The 18,051-nt window shown below is 42.9% G+C and overlaps 1 protein-coding gene across 1 annotated transcript in view; it reads right to left on the bottom strand.

The window, feature by feature from the left end:
* Nucleotides 1-18,051, bottom strand: part of NOP14 (NOP14 nucleolar protein) — a 98,192-nt gene that overhangs the window by 15,527 nt on the left and 64,614 nt on the right. The window contains exons 12-14 of the mRNA XM_063135864.1: nt 12,133-12,234; nt 5,712-5,865; nt 2,916-3,075 (exon numbers count right to left, since the gene is read on the bottom strand). Of these exons, the coding sequence (XP_062991934.1) occupies nt 2,916-3,075; nt 5,712-5,865; nt 12,133-12,234 (416 nt within the window). The remainder of the gene's footprint in view (nt 1-2,915; nt 3,076-5,711; nt 5,866-12,132; nt 12,235-18,051) is intronic.

The following is an 18,051-nucleotide window of genomic DNA, read 5'->3' on the forward strand; positions in this document are numbered from 1 at the left end:
AAGCTATAAAAGTAAGCCAGTTCCCAGAGAGACAGCGAACAGAGAGAGAGCTAACAGGAAGAGCAAACAGGAGTCTGACAGGGGGAGTTCGGCAGGGGAGGTCAAGGGGGAGGCCTCTAAGAAAAAAAAAAAAAAAAAAACCAAAACAAAGAGGGAGGAAAAAACAAAGAAAAACGTAAAGAGAAACACCCCCCCACAAAACCACCAAAAAAAATAAAATAAAACAAACCCAACCAAAAAATCTTATTTTCCCTTAAGACATACTCATATAGTTGTGTACCTTCAGAGAGGACAGGACAAAGCAAGGGCAATTCCACTATAATCAGAAAGGAAAAAAACAAAGCAGAAATAGACAGTATGGATGGAAAGGAGCCCCTAGAGGTGGTGACCTGCAAAGGGTGTGCAATGTTCGTGTTTCTGCCTGAGCTCAACATGGCGTATACCTGGGGGGCGGAGCTTGGCGGCCATGGTGCTGGTAAGGTTTTTGTAATTCTCTAACCGGCCGTGCCGGGAAAATCAATTATCTCTTTTTAAAAGGGTATAAATCTCAAAGCAACACGATGGAAAAGGACTATGAATATTAAGTGTTGAAGTTGCCGATGTACCACATGACATTCTGATTAACAAACTAGCTAAAAGTGGGCTAGATGGAACAACTATTAGGTGGATTCACAGTTGGCTACAGAATCTGACTCAAAGAGTACTTATCAATGGAACCTTCTCAAACTGGGGAGAGGCAACGAGTGGGGTACCGCAGGGCTCAGTCCTGGGCCCAGTGTTCTTCAACATTTTTGTTAATGATTTGGACGAGGAGGTGCAGGGAACGCTGATCAAATTTGCAGATGACACCAAATTGGGTGGGATAGCTAATACCCTGGTAGACAGAAACAAACTTCAAAGTGATCTTGATAGGCTGGAGTGCTGGGCTGAAAACAACAAGATGAAATTTAATAGGGATAAATGCGGAATAACGGGCTCAAGTTAAAGGTAGTCGGATTCCGGCTGAACGTCAGGGAAAACTTCTTGACTGTTAGAGCAGTACGACAATGGAATCAGTTACCTAGGGAGGTTGTGGGCTCTCCCACACTAGAGGCCTTCAAGAGGCAGCTGGACAAGCATCTGTCAGGGATGCATTAGGGTGGATTCCTGCATTGAGCAGGGGGTTGGACTCGATGGCCTTGTAGGCCCCTTCCAACTCTGCTATTCTATGATTCTATGATTTTACAAAGAGAAAACAAAAATGGAAAGTTAGTTGGTAGGGGTTTAATGAGTGCGGTGTATAAGATACTAATGAGCATGGAAAAACAACAAGAACATATTAAAATTATATGGGACCAAGATATGGTAGGACAGTTAAGTGGTCAAGAGTGGGGGAAGATAAGGAATCAATGTATATTAAAGAGTATGTCGACAAGAATAAAAGAAAATTACTACAAATTAGTATGGAGGTGGTATTTAACACCAGTAAGATTACACCAGATAGATAAGAAATATTCAGTAAATTGTTGTAGAGGGTGTCAGGAAATAGGTACGTATTTTCATATGTGGTGGGATTGTAAAAATATTCAGAAGTTTTGGGAAATGGTATTTAAAGAAATAAATGAAAGAATGGGATGAAAGGTAGAAATAGGCCCAAAGATAGCATTGTTATCAATATATGAAGGGGTCCAATGTATGCAAAATAGTAAAGAATTAATAACTAATTTACTAACAGCAGCTAGGCTGATAATTGCTAGGAATTGGAAAGAACAAAGATAATATAAAATAGAAGAATGGTATAAAGAAGTCTGGGATATTGCTATTAATGATAGGCTAACGGGGTATATGAAAGTTAAGAAAGGAATATTAAAGCGGAACGATTTTGAGGTTTGGAAACCCTTTGTCAAATTTGTATTAGGAAAAGGGAAAGGGTGTAAACCATTACAAGATGTGTTACAATTTTGGAGTGGAGAATAATCGTCCCAGGGGGTGGGTTGCACCTTTTATTATTATCATTTTTATTATGGTTATTATTATAGTATTATTGTTGTTGTTATTGTTACTGTTATTATTATCATTATTAGATTATTGTATTAAGTAGATTTTTTTCTTTGTTCGTTACTGTTATTATTGTATTAAATATATATATATATATATATAAAAGAGACCACATCTGGAGTATTGCATAAGATTCTGGGCACCACGTTTCCAGAAAGACATTGACAGGTCAGCACAGGTTCAGAGGAGGGCAATAAAGATGATATAGGGAAATGAGGACATGCCCTGTGAGGACAGGCTGAAAGAACTTGGGATGTTCAGTCCGGAGAAAAGAAGACTGAGGGGAGTGTTGGATCCTGGATTGGATCTAGTGTTACTTTTACCACTGTTTTTCAAGTGCCTGGAGACCTGAAGAAAAAGAAGAAGTCAGCAGAAAATGTATTCTCTGAATGTCAAGGTCTCAGCTGGACAATTATTGAATTATTGGCTGGAAATGTTTTGTCTGACCCACCTCAAACTCCCAACCTGCAACAAGGTACCCACTTTCATAATTTCAAAACTGCCCAACATGGCAACAACAGCTTTTCTGTGACCCATCTGGATTGATCTTGCGACCCACTTTTGGGTCATGACCCACCAGCTAAAGACCACTGGACTAGATGGTCCTTGTGGTCCCTTCCACAAGTCTTTGATTCTCTGGTATTTATACCTTGTAAATGCTTGGACCCATGTACTTTCTGCAGGAACTGTTCAATTGCCTAAGAAGCCTATGGAAACTATAGTACTTCCACAGAAATCATGTGAAGATAAGGTATAAAGCATGAACTATTTATCATAAAATGGAAATATTTTCTAACACGTCCAAAGCACATAACCAAGTGGCTTAGAACACAATAATTGAAATTGGTTTCTTATATAAATTTACTTCCCAGGCATACCCAAGATGATTAACTTCGGTTCTGTTATCTTCTTTTGATCTAGTTATAATACGAAGTGGAAAATTTTGCTTTTGCCAGGTCTCTGTGCTTGTTTTTTCACAGATCATGAACAAGTCTGAATGTTTTCCTAATGACCCGAAAGGATGCACCAAAGTATAGCCTGGAAGAGAAGGCAACATTAGTTTTAACTATTCCATCAACATTCCAAGCTATGGGATAAAGATTTATAGATTTGAAATAGTCAGAGTCAAATTAATTCTGGAGGAAAAAATACGTTCATGGTTTTTAATTGAGTTCTGATTTAGCAGGTTCATTTGATTTATGTTTAGTACACAAAACTAAAAACAAACCTCAATATTAATTTTGGAAACTATATCTTTCTAAAAAAAATCCCAATAGCCAAAAGTATTTGAAATGAAATATTTGATTAGAAAAAGATTCGATAAAGCACGAACAAGCTATTTTAAATGTTATATTCAAGCATTTACATGGAAATTATACTTATGGTTAACTTTTACATATTTTTAAAACATAACTCAATATGGTATATTGCATCACATCACATAAAACCTAACTTAATAGCATATGCTTCCTTGTTCAAATTTTAAGGGGGAAAAATGAAGGCACTGAAAACTTATCAATTTTAGAACATCAAAAGAACTGCAAATCTATAATTCTTTGGGTTAACTGGAGTTTATGATAAGTTTATAGATGTGTCAAAGAAAAAGTTGCTCCTTGTTCAAGCAAGGAAACAGTAGAGGCAGAAAGCATCCTATGCAGATTGCGCTTGCTTTTGAGCCATAGACTGGATTCAGACATCACTATAACCCACGATGGGTTAAATAAGTGGCTTATTTAACCTATCGTGGGTTATCGCGTCATCTGACGGGTTTTTAAATGCCTTATTTGGCCACAATAACCCACTTTGATAACCCATGGTCTGTAGAGTGGGTTATTTAAACCATTGTGTGTTATTGTGTTGTCTGGTAGTCACTGTGGGTGGCTGGATACAGAGCTGTGTGGCCAGAGTGGCAGAAACCCCTGCCAGTCTTGTCCCACAGGGAATGATTGCATTTATGAGTGCACCCATGATGCTGCCCATAACTTCCTTTCCTGGGTCCCCCCCTTTTTTAATATTCCTGGTCCTGGTTTTGCTAAAAACAGGACTGGGAACCTTGTTTGCACTTTCCTGCCTCCCTTTCCCTGATTTTCCGCTTTTTAAAATGGTTTTTGGAACCCCTTATGTGCAAAAGGGGTTTCAAAAACAGTTTTAAAAGGCTGGTGGGGGGTGAACCAAAGGGTTTTAAAAGTCAAGCTGTGGGAGAAATCTTTTTCCTCGACCTATGGGAAAAGGCTTCCTCGGAGGTAGGGAGGTGTGGGGCGGGGGAGGAAAGGGGTGCCCTGGTGGGGTGACCTGCAGAGGGCACAAAGGGAGATCCTGCCTTATTTTGTGTTCTTGGAATCCCTTTTACACAAAACGGGTTCCAAAAGCAATTAAAACAGAAAATCTGGGGTAGGGGTGAAACCCAACACCTCGCTAAGGACTAGGTTGCCCCGGCAGTCCTTTGCGATATTCCTCATGAGGCACCTTTAAATCCCCAATGCAAGTTAAGGTGCCCTGTGAGGAAAATTGGTGGTTGGCAAAGAGAAAACGAACCCTTCACCAAGGACTGTGGGTTTGTTTTGCCCCCCCGCCCACAGCATGCATGGGGACTCTGTTGGGAAGTGGGTTTTTAAGACCCTTCCTCCAACCCTTTGGGAACAAAGGATCTTAAAGAGCCACTTTGCAGTGGAATGACCAATTATGCCAGGATGGATGGGTACTGCTTTTCCACCCCCACCTTCATACCTCCAAGAAAGCCTTGTCTTGTAGCTCAGGGGGAAAGATTTCCTGGTGGCTTACCATTTAAAAATCAAGCCATGGGAAAAATCCATTTCCCCAACTTGTGGGAAAGGGCTTCCTTGGAAGTAGGGAGGTATAAGGCCAGGGGGTGAGTGGATCCCCAATTGGGGCAGCCCCCCTAGGGTGTTCCCCCACCCCAGCATAAAGGGGGATTCAGCTGGGAAGAATGTGTGTGTTTCAGAGCAGGGAGATTATTATTATTAGAGCGCCTCTGCTTTTCTTACACCCCACACAGAAACAACCCCCTTCCCAGCAGTTTCCCCCTTCCTGTTGAAGTGAGGAGACATGCAGTGCTACAGTGAAGCTTTGGGAAACTCAAGGGGGAAAAAGCCCTCATGCAAGTGAATGGACTAATGAGCTCCATTTGTTTTCATTAGTTTTAAATGTGTTCCTTGTGAAAATCCAGGGTGGGGGATGAAATCCAACCCCCTCATCAATAACTGTGTTGCCCCCCCCATCCTATGGGGGGCTTGGATTTCACCCCCACCTCCAATTTCCAGATTTTTATTTATTTATCCAACTCCCATTTTGCGCAAATGGGACCTGACCCCAATCAAGATTGCGACCAGGGCTGGGAAGGGAGACGTAAAGGAGATAAAAGTTGGGTCTGCTGCCAGGCCCCCTGGAATATGGGCTGGAAGACTAAGGGGGAGGGAGGGGTGGGAAATAAGCTACGCACAGTAGCTTATTTGCCCAATCGTGTGGCAGGGGATCATAGACTATTTCAATAATAAGCTATTATGCATATCATAGGCTATAGCGCGCACTAGAAACTTACACATCAGAAGAGTATCACACAAAATTGATTTTGCAGCTTCAAATAAAAGTCATAGGAGAAGGTGGAGAAAAAGTGTGTATGAAATCTTTAAATATATTATCCCCAGTACTCCTACCTTGGACTCCTTCCTTGGGAATAGCCATGTGAAGAATTCCCAGGAGAAAATTAACAAGTTCTGGGATGAATCTTTGAGACAGGGATACATATTCCAGGAAAATACAGCAAACAAACAACCCTTTAACAACATCTTGTATTGTTGTTACTCGGCACTGAAAAAAACACCACATAATTACTAACCATAGAAAACGAACTTTACAATCAGCATGTCTCAATAATTGCTGGGTTTTGAGCACCTGTATAGAAAGATACTTGATTTAAAAACAAAACAAAACACTTTTCTCTGCATATGTCTGTCCTTGCTTTCCTAAAGAATAAGCAGCACTTAAGATATTTTGGAATTTAATATTATGTGTTAAAACATGCAAACCATTGACAGACATGAAATCTTAAATTACGATTTCTCACAGCTCTTGCTGTAACATCTTAATACCCACTTTTACAATGGCATAAATCCTTAAAGGAAAAGTCCAACATCTGCTAGAAGTGAAAGTTGCTCTCACACATAACCTGAAAATCACAGATGAAGAATAACTCCCTACAAAAACCCAGTGTGTATCGATTCTTGAACATGTGCAAGTGAGAGATCAAAAACAATTTTACAGCCTTAGCACATGTGAAGCACTACACCACTGCTTTACACGCGCTTATCACATCAAACTCTACACAGAGTTAAACCCTCAAGTAAAAATGACATGACAGCATGTGTGCAACGGGGGAAGGAAGAGAAAAACAGTGTAAGATTAGGCCAACACTTAATGGGTAGTTAAAGCACCTTATACTGTCTGGACTTGTCATTCTTGTACCCCTTTACAAAACAAGTAGACTGGTCTGCAACTCAGCCTCAAGATCTTTAGACAAACACATACAGTTGTGTGAAAAAGAAAGTACACCCTCTTGGAATTGTATGATTTTACATATCAGTACATAATAACAATCATCTGTTCCTTAGCAGGTCTAAAAATTAGGTAAATACAACCTCAGATGAACAACAACACATGACATATCACACCGTGTCATGATTTATTTAACAGAAATAAAGCCAAAATGGAGAAGCCATGTGTGAAAAAGTAAGTACACCTTATGACTCAATAGCTTGTAGAACCACCTTTAGCAGCAATAACTTGAAGTAATCGTTTTCTGTATGACTATCAGTCTCTCACATCGTCGTGGAGGAATTTTGCCCCACTTTTCTTTACAACGTTGCTTCAGTTCATTGAGGTTTGAGGGCATTTGTTTATGCACAGCTCTCTTAAGGTCCCGCCACAGCATTTCAATCGGGTTGAGGTCTGGACTTTGACTGGGCCATTGCAACACCTTGATTCTTTTCTTTTTCAGCCATTCTGTTGTAGATTTGCTGGTGTGCTTGGGATCATTGTCCTGTTGCATGACCCAATTTCGTCCAAGTTTCAGCTGTCGGACAGCTGGCCTCACATTTGACTCTAGAATATGTTGGTATACAGAGGAGTTCATGGTCGACTCAATGACTGCAAGGTTCCCAGGTCCTGTGGCTGCAAAACAAGCCCAAATCATCATCTCTCCACCATCGTGCTTGACAGTTGGTATGAGGTGTTTGTGCTGATATGCTGTGTTTGGTTTTCGCCAAACGTGGTGCTGAGCATTATGGCCAAACATTTCCACTTTGGTCTCGTCTGTCCAAAGGACATTGTTCCAGAAGTCTTGTGCTTTGTTCAGATGCAACTTTGCAAACCTAAGCCGTGCTGCCACGTTCTTTTTAGGTTGCTTTCTCCTGGCAACCCTTCCAAACAAACCATACTTGTTCAGTCTTTGTCTAACTGTACTGTCATGAACTTTAACATTTAACATGTTCACTGAGGCCTGTAGAGTCTGAGATGTAACTCTTGGGATTTTTGCAATTTCTCTGAGCATTGCACGGTCTGACCTTGGGGTGATTTTGCTGGGACGTCCTCTCCTGGGAAGATTGGCAACGGTCTTGAATGTTTTCCACTTTTGAATCATCTTTCTCACTGTAGAATGATGGACTTTAAATTGTTTGGAAATGGCCTTATAACCCTTCCCAGATTGATGGGCAGCAGCAATTGCTTCTCTAAGATCATTGCTGATGTCTTTCCTCCTTGGCACTGTGTTAACACACACCTGAATGCTCCAGACCAGCAAACTGAAAAAAACTTTGGCTTTTATAGAGATGGTCATACTTGCTGATGATCAATTAATCACGGGCATTTGATTAGCAGCACCTGTCTGCTACTTAGCATCTTAATTCCTATGGAAGCAGTAAGGGTGTACTTACTTTTTCACACATGGCTTCCCCATTATGGCTTTATTTCTGTTAAATAAATCATGACACAGTGTAATATGTCATGTGTTGTTGTTCATCTGAGGTTGTATTTACCTAATTTTTAGACCTGCTAAGGAACAGATGATTGTTATTATGTGCTTGCTGCTTGCTGTGGGGAGAGGAGACCTGGGGCTGCAGGAGCCTGGGCTCTGCAGTCTCTTTCCCCCACCTGTGGAACATCTGCTGACCAGTGCCCCGCCTTGCTTGCAGGTAAAGCTCCAGCCGGCCAGAGGCAGCACCTCGGAGGAGCCACCCTGTTTGGAGAACACCAGCCGACCAGCAGACAACAGCAATTTTTAAAAAAACTTTTAATCAACTTTTAAGTAACTTTTAATATGTGCCTGGGGAGCTCTGGGGGATATGGGGATGCCTGCATAACTGTGTTCACGGGTAGGGGGAGGTATGGTGCTGGGGGAGGAACAGGCCAGATGAGGAGAAGAGGGGATAGATTCTTTACAGCTATCCCTTCTTCTAGTCCTTCCCCCAACCAGATGGTTCCTGGTGGCCTTATCAGCTCGCTCTCGGGTCTGGTGGTGCTGCTGCTGAATGCCAGGTCAGTCCAAAACAAAATCTCTCTCATCCATGATCTGATTGTGGATGAGGGGGCTGACCTGGTATGTATCACTGAGACCTGGGTGGGTGAACTGGGAGGGTTTACTATCACCCAGCTCTGCCCTCCTGGGTACTCAGTGCAGCACCAGCACAGACTCGAGGGCCGGGGAGGGGGGGTTGCCGTGGTCTATAGGAATACAATCTCCCTCTCTAGGCTTCCTGTTCATTCGATTGCTGATCTTGAGTGTTTGTACTGTGTGTTGGGTACTCGAGACAGATTAGGGATTCTGCTGGTGTACCGTCCACCCCGCTGCCCAACAGTCTCCCTGCCTGAGTTGACGGAGGTTGTCTCGGACCTGGTGTTGAGGACCCCCGGGATGGTGGTTCTGGGGGATCTCAACTTCCATGCCGAGGCTGCTGTATCCGGAGCGGCTCAGGACTTCATGGCTGCCATGACAACCATGGGGCTGTCTCAACATGTCATTGGCCCAACACATGCAAAGGGACACACACACGACTTGGTTTTCTCGACTGGACAGGAGGATGGTGATCTGGAAGTGGGGGAACTAACATCTACCCCCTTGTCATGGTAAGATCACTTCCTACTGAGGTTTAGACTCTCGGTGGCCTTTCCCCTCTGCAAGGGTGGGGGGCCTATTAAAATGGCCCGCCCCCGGAGGCTAATGGACTCCGATGGATTCCAGAGGGCTCTGGGGGATTTTCCTGCTGATATGGCTGGTGCTCCTGTCGAAGCCCAGGTCGCTCTGTGGAATGCAGAGATGACTCGGGCGGTTGACACGATCGCACCCAAGCGTCCTCTCCCTCTGAGCAGAGCCCGGTCAGCTCCTTGGTATACACCTGAGCTGAGGGCGATGAAGAAAGAGGGGAGACGGCTAGAACGCAGGTGGAGGAACCCGTGCTGGGTCTGATCGAACACGGGTTAGAGCTCACTATCGAGCCTACTCTGTGGCGGTGAAGGTGGCAAAGAGACAGTTCTTTTCCACCAGCATTGCATCTTCTCAGTGCCGTCCGGCTGAGCTTTTCCAGGTGGTTTGCGGCCTGTTACACTCTGGGCCAGGGCGTGAGATAGTTGAACCCTCGGTAGCACGCTGTGACGAGTTTGCACGGCACTTTGAAGATAAAGTCGCTCAGATTCATCATGAATTGGACACCACACTTAATGCAGCTCCACTAGTAGAGGCATTCAGAGCGCCGTCCGGTTCAGTTTTATTGGATGAGTTTCAGTTATTGAGGCCCGAGGATGTGGACAAGGTGCTTCGCCAAGTCCAGTCGACCACCTGTGTGCTTGACCCTTGACCCTCATGGCTCATTACATCAAATAAGGAGGGGATCGCCAGCTGGGTCCAGGAGGTTGTAAATGCCTCCTTGAGAGAGGGAGTGGTGCCGGCCTCTTTAAAAGAGGCGGTAATTAGACTACTCCTGAAGAAGCCTAATCTGGACCCGGAGGATGTTAACAACTCCAGGCCGGTGGCTAATATCCCTTTCCTGGGCAAGGTGCTTGAGCAGGTGGTCGCAGGACAACTCCAGGCACTCTTGAATGAAACGGATTATCTAGATCCATTTTGATCGGGTTTCAGGCCTGGTTTTGGAACGGAAACTGCCTTGGTCGCCCTGTGGGATGACCTCTGCCGGGAGAGAGACAGGGGGAGTGCGACCCTGTTGGTTCTCCTGGACCTTTCAGAGGCCTTCAATACCATCGACCATGGTATCCTTCTGGATAGGTTGTCTGAGCTGGGAGTGGGAGGTACTGCGTTGCAGTGGTTCCGCTCCTACTTGGATGGCCGATTCCAGAAGGTGGTGCTGGGGGATTATTGCTCTGTGCCGTGGCTCCTAAGCTATGGGGTTCCACAGGGCTCTATCTTATCCCCTATGCTGTTTAACATATACATGAAGCCGCTGGGGGAGGTTATCCGGAGATGTGGACTGAGGTGTCATCAATATGTGGATGATACCCAGCTCTACCTTTCCTTTTCATCAAACCCAGGTGAGGCAGTGACTGTTTTGAACCAGTGCCTGGGCACGGTAATGGACTGGATGAGGGCTAACAAACTGAGACTCAATCCAGACAAGACAGAGGTAGTGTTAGCGGGTGGTCCATCTGTCCAGCAAGGTGATGTTTGCCCTGTCCTGGACGGGGGTGCACTCTCCCTAAAGGATCGGGTCCGTAGTTTGGGGGTGCTCTTGGATCTAGAACTGTCACTTGAGGCACAGGTGAACTCAGTGGCAAAGAGCACCTTTTATCAGCTTAGGTTGATATACCAACTACGCCCTTATCTGGACAGAGATAGCTTAGCTACAGTTATCCATGCTCTGATAACCTCTCGCTTGGATTACTGCAATGCGTTATACGTGGGGCTGCCTTTGAAAACCATCCGGAAGCTTCAGCTGGTACAAAATAGGGCAGCCCGTTTACTAACAGGGACTGGCCGGCCAGATCACATTACGCCAGTCCTTTTCCAGCTTCATTGGCTGCCAGTCCAGGTCCAGGCCCAATTCAAAGTGCTGGTATTGACATTTAAAGCCCTCAACGGTTTGGGGCCAGGTTATTTGAAGGAACGCCTCCTCCCATATGTACCTGGCCGGACCTTAAGATCATCTACAGGAGCCCTTCTCCGTGAGCCCCTGCCAAAGGAAGTGAGGCAGGTAGCTACTAGAAGGAGGGCTTTCTCCGCTGTGGCACCCCGGTTGTGGAATGAGCTCCCCAGAGAGGTCCTCCTGGCGCCTACTCTGTACTCCTTTCGTCGCCAGCTGAAGACCTTTTTATTCTCTCAGTATTTTAACACTTAATTTTAACTTAAATTTAAATTTTACTGTTCTAACTCTGTATTTTAATCTTATATCAACTTTGCTGCGTGGTTTTATCCTGGTTGTGCTTTTTATACTGTATTTTGTAATTGTGATTTTAACCTGTTGGTTGTTTTATTGTGGTTTTAATTTTTGTGAACCGCCCAGAGAGCTTCGGCTATTGGGCGGTATAAAAATGTTATAAATAAATAATAATAAATAAATAATTGTCCTGATAAAATCATACAATTCCAAGAGGGTGTACTTTCTTTTTCACATGACTGTATCTCACTGTTCAGGGCTCTTGCCAGACAGTGCTGCCCCATCCTTCCAAGGCTCCATACATTGCTCTCTATAGTTATAAACATCTAATAATTGTCTTCCATATGCATATTGAAGTCCAATGGAGATAAAGTTACTTAACTGCAGGTTCTCAAAGTGGGTTGCCACACCAGAACTGCACAAAATTACAATCCCCATACCATTCCTGCAAACTTCTTCCACTATGGCCATTAAACACTGGCCAAGCAGAAAGGTTTTACAATGCTCGGGGAGATGTTAAAGCTCAGACATTGCCTACTACAAGAGGAAGGCATTCTATAAAAAGTCATGCCCTCACTTTGGTATACAGACAATATAGGCAAGTGGATTTATCTACTTCCAAATATTCCTAACTACAATATCAATGAAGATCAACTCATTTTAAATATTTATTGCAGTAAAGTGTGACATTCTACCTTACCTTTGTAAGTAGCTGGCTCATATACAGCAATGATGGTGTTACTACTGGGTGCCAGAAATCAGAGGTTGGAAAAATTACTGCAATAATTTTCAAATATATGAGCTGAAAGGACAAAGATTCACTGTCAATAACAGAAGCAATAAGTATATTACTAGCTGCTTTGATAACATCTGAGTAAGCAGGTAACCATGTGGAACAGAATACATACACAGATATAACTGTTATCCCATGTCTATTCCTGATTTCATACGTTATCAGAATAGCATTGGACCCATTCACGCAGAACCAGTTGTTATGTGACAAGTATCATGCTCTATTAAGGCTAAACCACTCAAGGTAATTGGACATCCATATACAAGGCAAACTTGTTATTCGCTAATTAGCCTAGCAAACATCAATTTCTTTGCATGTATAAATAAGATCTTTTATTCAAAGAGGTAGAAATGGATATCAACAGGAAACTAAAAGAGAGCACCATAAAGGGAGAGGCATCTTCAACAGATTTTAAAGCCCAGCAAATTGATTTTATCCTGCCTTGTGGAAAATAGAACCAATGCAGAAAATTTAATATAAGTAGATTTTCATCTAAAAATGAATATGGCCTTCCACCTCTTTACATCTAACTTGGGCTCAAAACGTATTCTTGTTTCCAGCAATATTTTGAATCTCTCTGGTTGGGACCAACTGCAATTTAGCTCCTTCCCACCCAAAACAACATCGTCTAATTCCACTAATTTATAACAAATACAATTGGGACATGCAGCAAAGTGTTGCAGTGTACCCTCCTCACCTCCTAACAGGAGTGCTCCTGTTCTGAGTTGCATCCAGGCAACCATGACCTGTTCTTCAGGATACAATAAGCTATCAGAGATTCAGAACTGGTTTGCACAACACAGCAACCAACCACAGCTGATCAGCCATGGCACTGTTTTGCAGGATGGCTTATTTTCCACAAACAAGCGACCTTGAGAACCTATGGTTTGTTGTTTATTTATTACATTTATATACCACCCCATAGCTGAAGCTCTCTGGGTGGTTTACAAGAATTAAAAAGATTAAAAAAACTAAACATTAAAAATCAACATACATGATTTAAAAATATAAAAACAGCTAACATTTAATATTTTTTTTAAAAACAACAACAACACTCAGCCAGGCCAAAGCTAGTTTTGGAGTCAGTTAAAACTCAACATATGCTATTGAATGCCTGGGAGAAAAGGAAAGTCTTAACCTGGCGCTGAAAAGTTAACAATGTTGGCACCAACTGAGCCTCATCGGGGAGATCGTTTCATAATTCGGGGGCCATCACAGAAAAGGCCCTCTCCCTTGTTGCTGACCTCCGAGCTTCCCTCAGACTAGGCACTCAGAGGAGGACCTTAGATGTTGTGTAAGTTCATGCCGGAAGAGGCGTTCTGCCAGGTATTGTAGTCCCAAGCCGTGTAAGGATTGTTCATACCCATGGTGGCATTTTGCGATGTCTGAACCTGGTAGGGAGACTTCATCATGGGTTGGCAGAAATAGCTAGAGAACTGCACAGCAAGAGTTCTCAGCACAATTTCACTAGTGCCCCCCTGCCTTCATCCCTCATGCCTTCTCTGTGCCCTCCAACCATTGCTTCTAAAAATTGAGAAGAAAGGACACCAGGAATTGTTCCGAATGTGGTTGCAATTTTCCCCCTCTAATCCTGCGCAAGGGTCCAGGACTGTATGTCCACTGCTAAGAAATTTGTGTCATTTTTTTCTGCCTTAAAATGTGTAGAGTTTCCCCTGTAGTCTTACTGCTCTGCCATGAGATTAGCGCAATTCCCCGTCTTTCACTGCTTTCCCATGCCGTTTGCTTATGTGTAACGATCCAGCTCACCGATCTGTAACCGTAACAGCTAGGAATGGAGACCAGTGGAGGGAAGTGACAAGCATGAAGGGGAGAGGAGGAGCTTTCGGGGCAGTTGTTCTTACTTCTTTGCTAGCAAGGGCTGAAGGGGAGGATGATAAGAGAAAGTCATTGATAAGAGGAGTGTATCAGTATGCTTGGCTAAACAGCAGACAGGTGGTCTTGCACTCTTGTCAAATAAATCATTAACATGTTACCATGTCCATAAGGGCTCAGAAAATTAATTCCATTTGGTGATCTTATGTGATTTGTGTGTGACAGATTGTCCCTCAAAGGCTTGCAACACCAGCAGACAAACTGCAGAAAGGGTGCTGACACAGGGACCAAGTAAACAAGGGGTTCTGCTGAAAAGGTGCCTGGGATACATGCCGGTGCAAGGACTGAAAGAGGAAAAAAGCCATGGTAAGCCACAGAGCACCTGATCTCAGTTGTGTTAGCAAGTGAACAACTAGCCCATGGTGACTTATTCTCAGGGTGGCTTTGCAGGAAGTGCAAAACCGTTCCCAAGCAGGCATTTGATCCTCCACGTGATTTTCTTTTTCCAAATGAAACACAACATTCCTGAGCTAGTGAGCATCCTCAGTCCTCTTTGGACCTTTTTTCTCCTTGAGTTATCATAGAATAGAAGAGTTGGAAGGGGACTAACAAGGCCATTGAGTCCAACCCCCTGCTCAATGTAGGAATCTACCTTAAAGCATCCCTGACAGATGTTTGTCCAGGTGCATCTTGAATGCCTCTAGTGTGGGAGAGCCCACCACTTCCCTAGCTAATTGGTTCCAGTGTCATACTGCTCTAACAGTCAGGAAGTTTTTCCTGATGACCAGCTGGAATCTGGCTTCCTGTTACTTGAGCCCATTATTCCATGTCCTGCAGTCTGGGATGATCGAGAACAGATCCTGGCCTTCCTCTGTGTGACAACCTTTCAAGTTCTTGAAGAGTACTATCATGTATCTCCTCAGCCTTCTCTTCTCTTCTCTTGGCTTAACATTACCAGTTCTTTCAGTCTCTCCTCATAGGGCTTTGTTTCCAGACCCCTGACCATCCTTGTATTATTATTAATCTCTTTTCACGCTCATTTTTTCTAGATGAACATGACAGGATTTGGCAAATCATGCTGTCTTTTACCGAGTCAGGAATTTCCTGACTTTTGAGCATATTTCAAGTATGACAGCTTTCTGGATGTTAGTGTAGATGTATTTTGGTAGGCCCAGTTTCTGAAGGTTTTCTGTTTAGATTTTTGATGTGATGCTGGTAATTGATGTGACTAACAGAATAATTGTGACCTTTTTCTGTTGCCAACTTCCATAGCCAGTGATGTATATTTTTCTCCCTTTTCCTCTTCTACAACATTTTTGTCATTATGTATTGCTATGTCTATGAGGTAAGTGTATGGTTTTTTTTTGTCTATAACTGTCACGTCTGGTCAGTTGCAGGGTATTGTTCTGTCTGTATGAATTGTGCTGTCCCAGAATATTTTACGATCTGCCTTTTTCAAGATTGTTTTGGGTATGTTTAGTATGGCGTATGTTGTTTGATGAGATTGAATGATAGCCAGTTACTTTTTTTATTGCAGCTGTATTGTGTCTGCCCATATAGAATCATAGAATAGCAGAGTTGGAAGGGGCCTACAAGGCCATCAAGTCCAATCCCCTGCTCAATGCAGGAATCCACCCTAAAGCATCCTTAACAGTGGTTGCCCTCCTCTGAACAAGCTCCAACTTGTCTGCGTCCTTCTTGAACTGTGGAGCCCAGAACTGGAAGTAATACTCTAGATGAGGTCTAACCAGGGCTGAATAGAGAGGAACCAATACCTCACATGATTTGGAAGCTATACTTCTATTAATGCAGCCCAAAATAGCATTTGCCTTTCTTGCAGCCATATCGCACTGTTGGCTCATATTCAGCTTGTGATCTACAACAATTCCAAGATCCTTCTCGTTTGTAGTATTGCTGAGCCAAGTTCCCTGCACCTCCCCGTCCAAATCATTAATAAAAATGTTGAAGAGCACTGGGCCCAGGACTGAGCCCTGCGGTACCCCTCTCGTTGCCTCTCCCCAGTTTGAGAAGGGTTCCTGCCAGAATTTTACATTCTCCTGTTACATGGTCTATTGTTCCTTGGAACTGATATTTCTTACATGAATCTGTCTCTACACTGTTATCTTTTATGATGTATTTTTGGTTGCTATGACTTGATCCTGTATGGCTATTAGGTATCTTTCTGTTTCAGGAAATAGCTCACCCTTCCTAAGCCATTTGTACAACTGTTCTTTGTTTATTTGTGGGTTCTGTATTATGTTGTAGTGCTTCCCATGGAGTGCTTTTTGTGCCCATTTTCTTTTTATCTTCAAGTGTGAGTGGCTGTGTTTGGTCTTTCGTTTTGTAGTGTTAGGTTGAGTGGAGTGTAATTTTTATCTGCTTTTACTATGGCTTTATGAATGGGGGTGTTTTTAGTGTGGAAGAATTCTCTGAGTGATTTTATCTGTTTAGCATGAGTTGTGTCAATGTCCAACAGGCCTCTTCCTCCTGCTGTATAGGAGGTGATTCATTTTGTGCCTTATTACTTTTTGGTGTTCTATGTCGACACCGTAGTTAGTGTTGTTAAGGGTTGTGTATAGTGAACTGAATCACAGACAAAACCATACAGCACTGAATGCATCACCTTGGAAGATTCGACGTTTGAGATTTATTTTTTCTGTTTGTATATGATCCTTGTTTGTTGTTAGGTGCATTGTTGTTCTCCATGTCTCCATTATTGCCATCAGGAAGTTTTGGATGAAGGGATATATTTTGTATATTTCGAGTACCTTTTTCAGCCAATTGTATGGGAAGGAGTCAAAAGGTTTCTTTGCTGTTTTTCTGTTTGCTTCATGATGATATTGTATATTATTAACTGTTCTTTGCATCCTCTGCTGTTCCTTTTACATCCCTTTTGTTCTTCTGTAAGTGTATTGTGTTGGGTTAATTGTGCTTCAATTTTCTGTGTGAGTAACACATTTGGTCTTCGATGTCTATATACTAATGCACAGAGCATGGGAAACAAACAGAATGAACTTGAACTCTTATTACATGAGGGCAAATACGACTTGATAGGTATAACTGTAACTTGGTTGGATGACTCCTATGACTGGAATATAGCAATTGAAGGATATAACTTGTTCAAAAAGAACAGAAGAAATAGAAAGGGAGGTGGAGTTGCACTATATGTTAAAAATACCTATCGCTGCACAGAAATACAGGCGGATCAGACTGGGAGCCCCATCAAGAGCATCTGGATTAAATTAAATGGAGCAAGGAATAAAAAGAACATGATAATCGGAGTCTACTACCGACCACCCAATCAATGAGAAGACGAGGACGAAACATTTGAGAAACAAATTGCCAGTGTTTCAAGGAAGTGTGATGTAGTAGTGATGAGGGACTTCAATTACCCTGATATCTGTTGGGAGACCAATACTGCCAAAAGCGGCCCTTCCAAGAAATTCCTGACATGTGTGGGTGATAACTTTCTCCTACAGAAAGTGGAGGAAGGAACTAGAGGATCGGCAATCCTTGACTTGATATTGACCTACAGGGATGACTTAGTGGATAAAGTGGCAGTTACAGGAACTCTGGGGGAAAGTGACCACGTCATACTTGAATTCTTGATTATGATGGAGACAAAAGTTGAGTGTAGGCATACACGTACTCTGGATTTTAGGAAAGCTGGTTTTAATAAACTCAGAACTATGATAAGTAAGGTCACATGGCAAGGGAGCCTAATGAGAAAAGGAGTGCAGGATGGGTGGGAGTATTTAAAAAAGGAAATTTTAAAGGCACAGTTACAAACAATTTCAACAAGGAGAAGATAGAAGACAACAGAGGAAACCAATGTGGCTCCACAAAAAGCATAGAGATGACCTGAAAACAAAAAAGGATACATATAGGAAGTGGAAGGAAGGCCAGGCTACAAAAGAAGAGTACAGACAGGTGGCACAGAAGTGCCAAAATGGAGTCGGGATGAGAATGAGCTGAGGTTAGCGAGGGATGCTA

The sequence above is a fragment of the Elgaria multicarinata genome, chromosome 10, assembly GCF_023053635.1.
Source record: "Elgaria multicarinata webbii isolate HBS135686 ecotype San Diego chromosome 10, rElgMul1.1.pri, whole genome shotgun sequence".
NCBI lineage: Eukaryota > Metazoa > Chordata > Lepidosauria > Squamata > Anguidae > Elgaria > Elgaria multicarinata.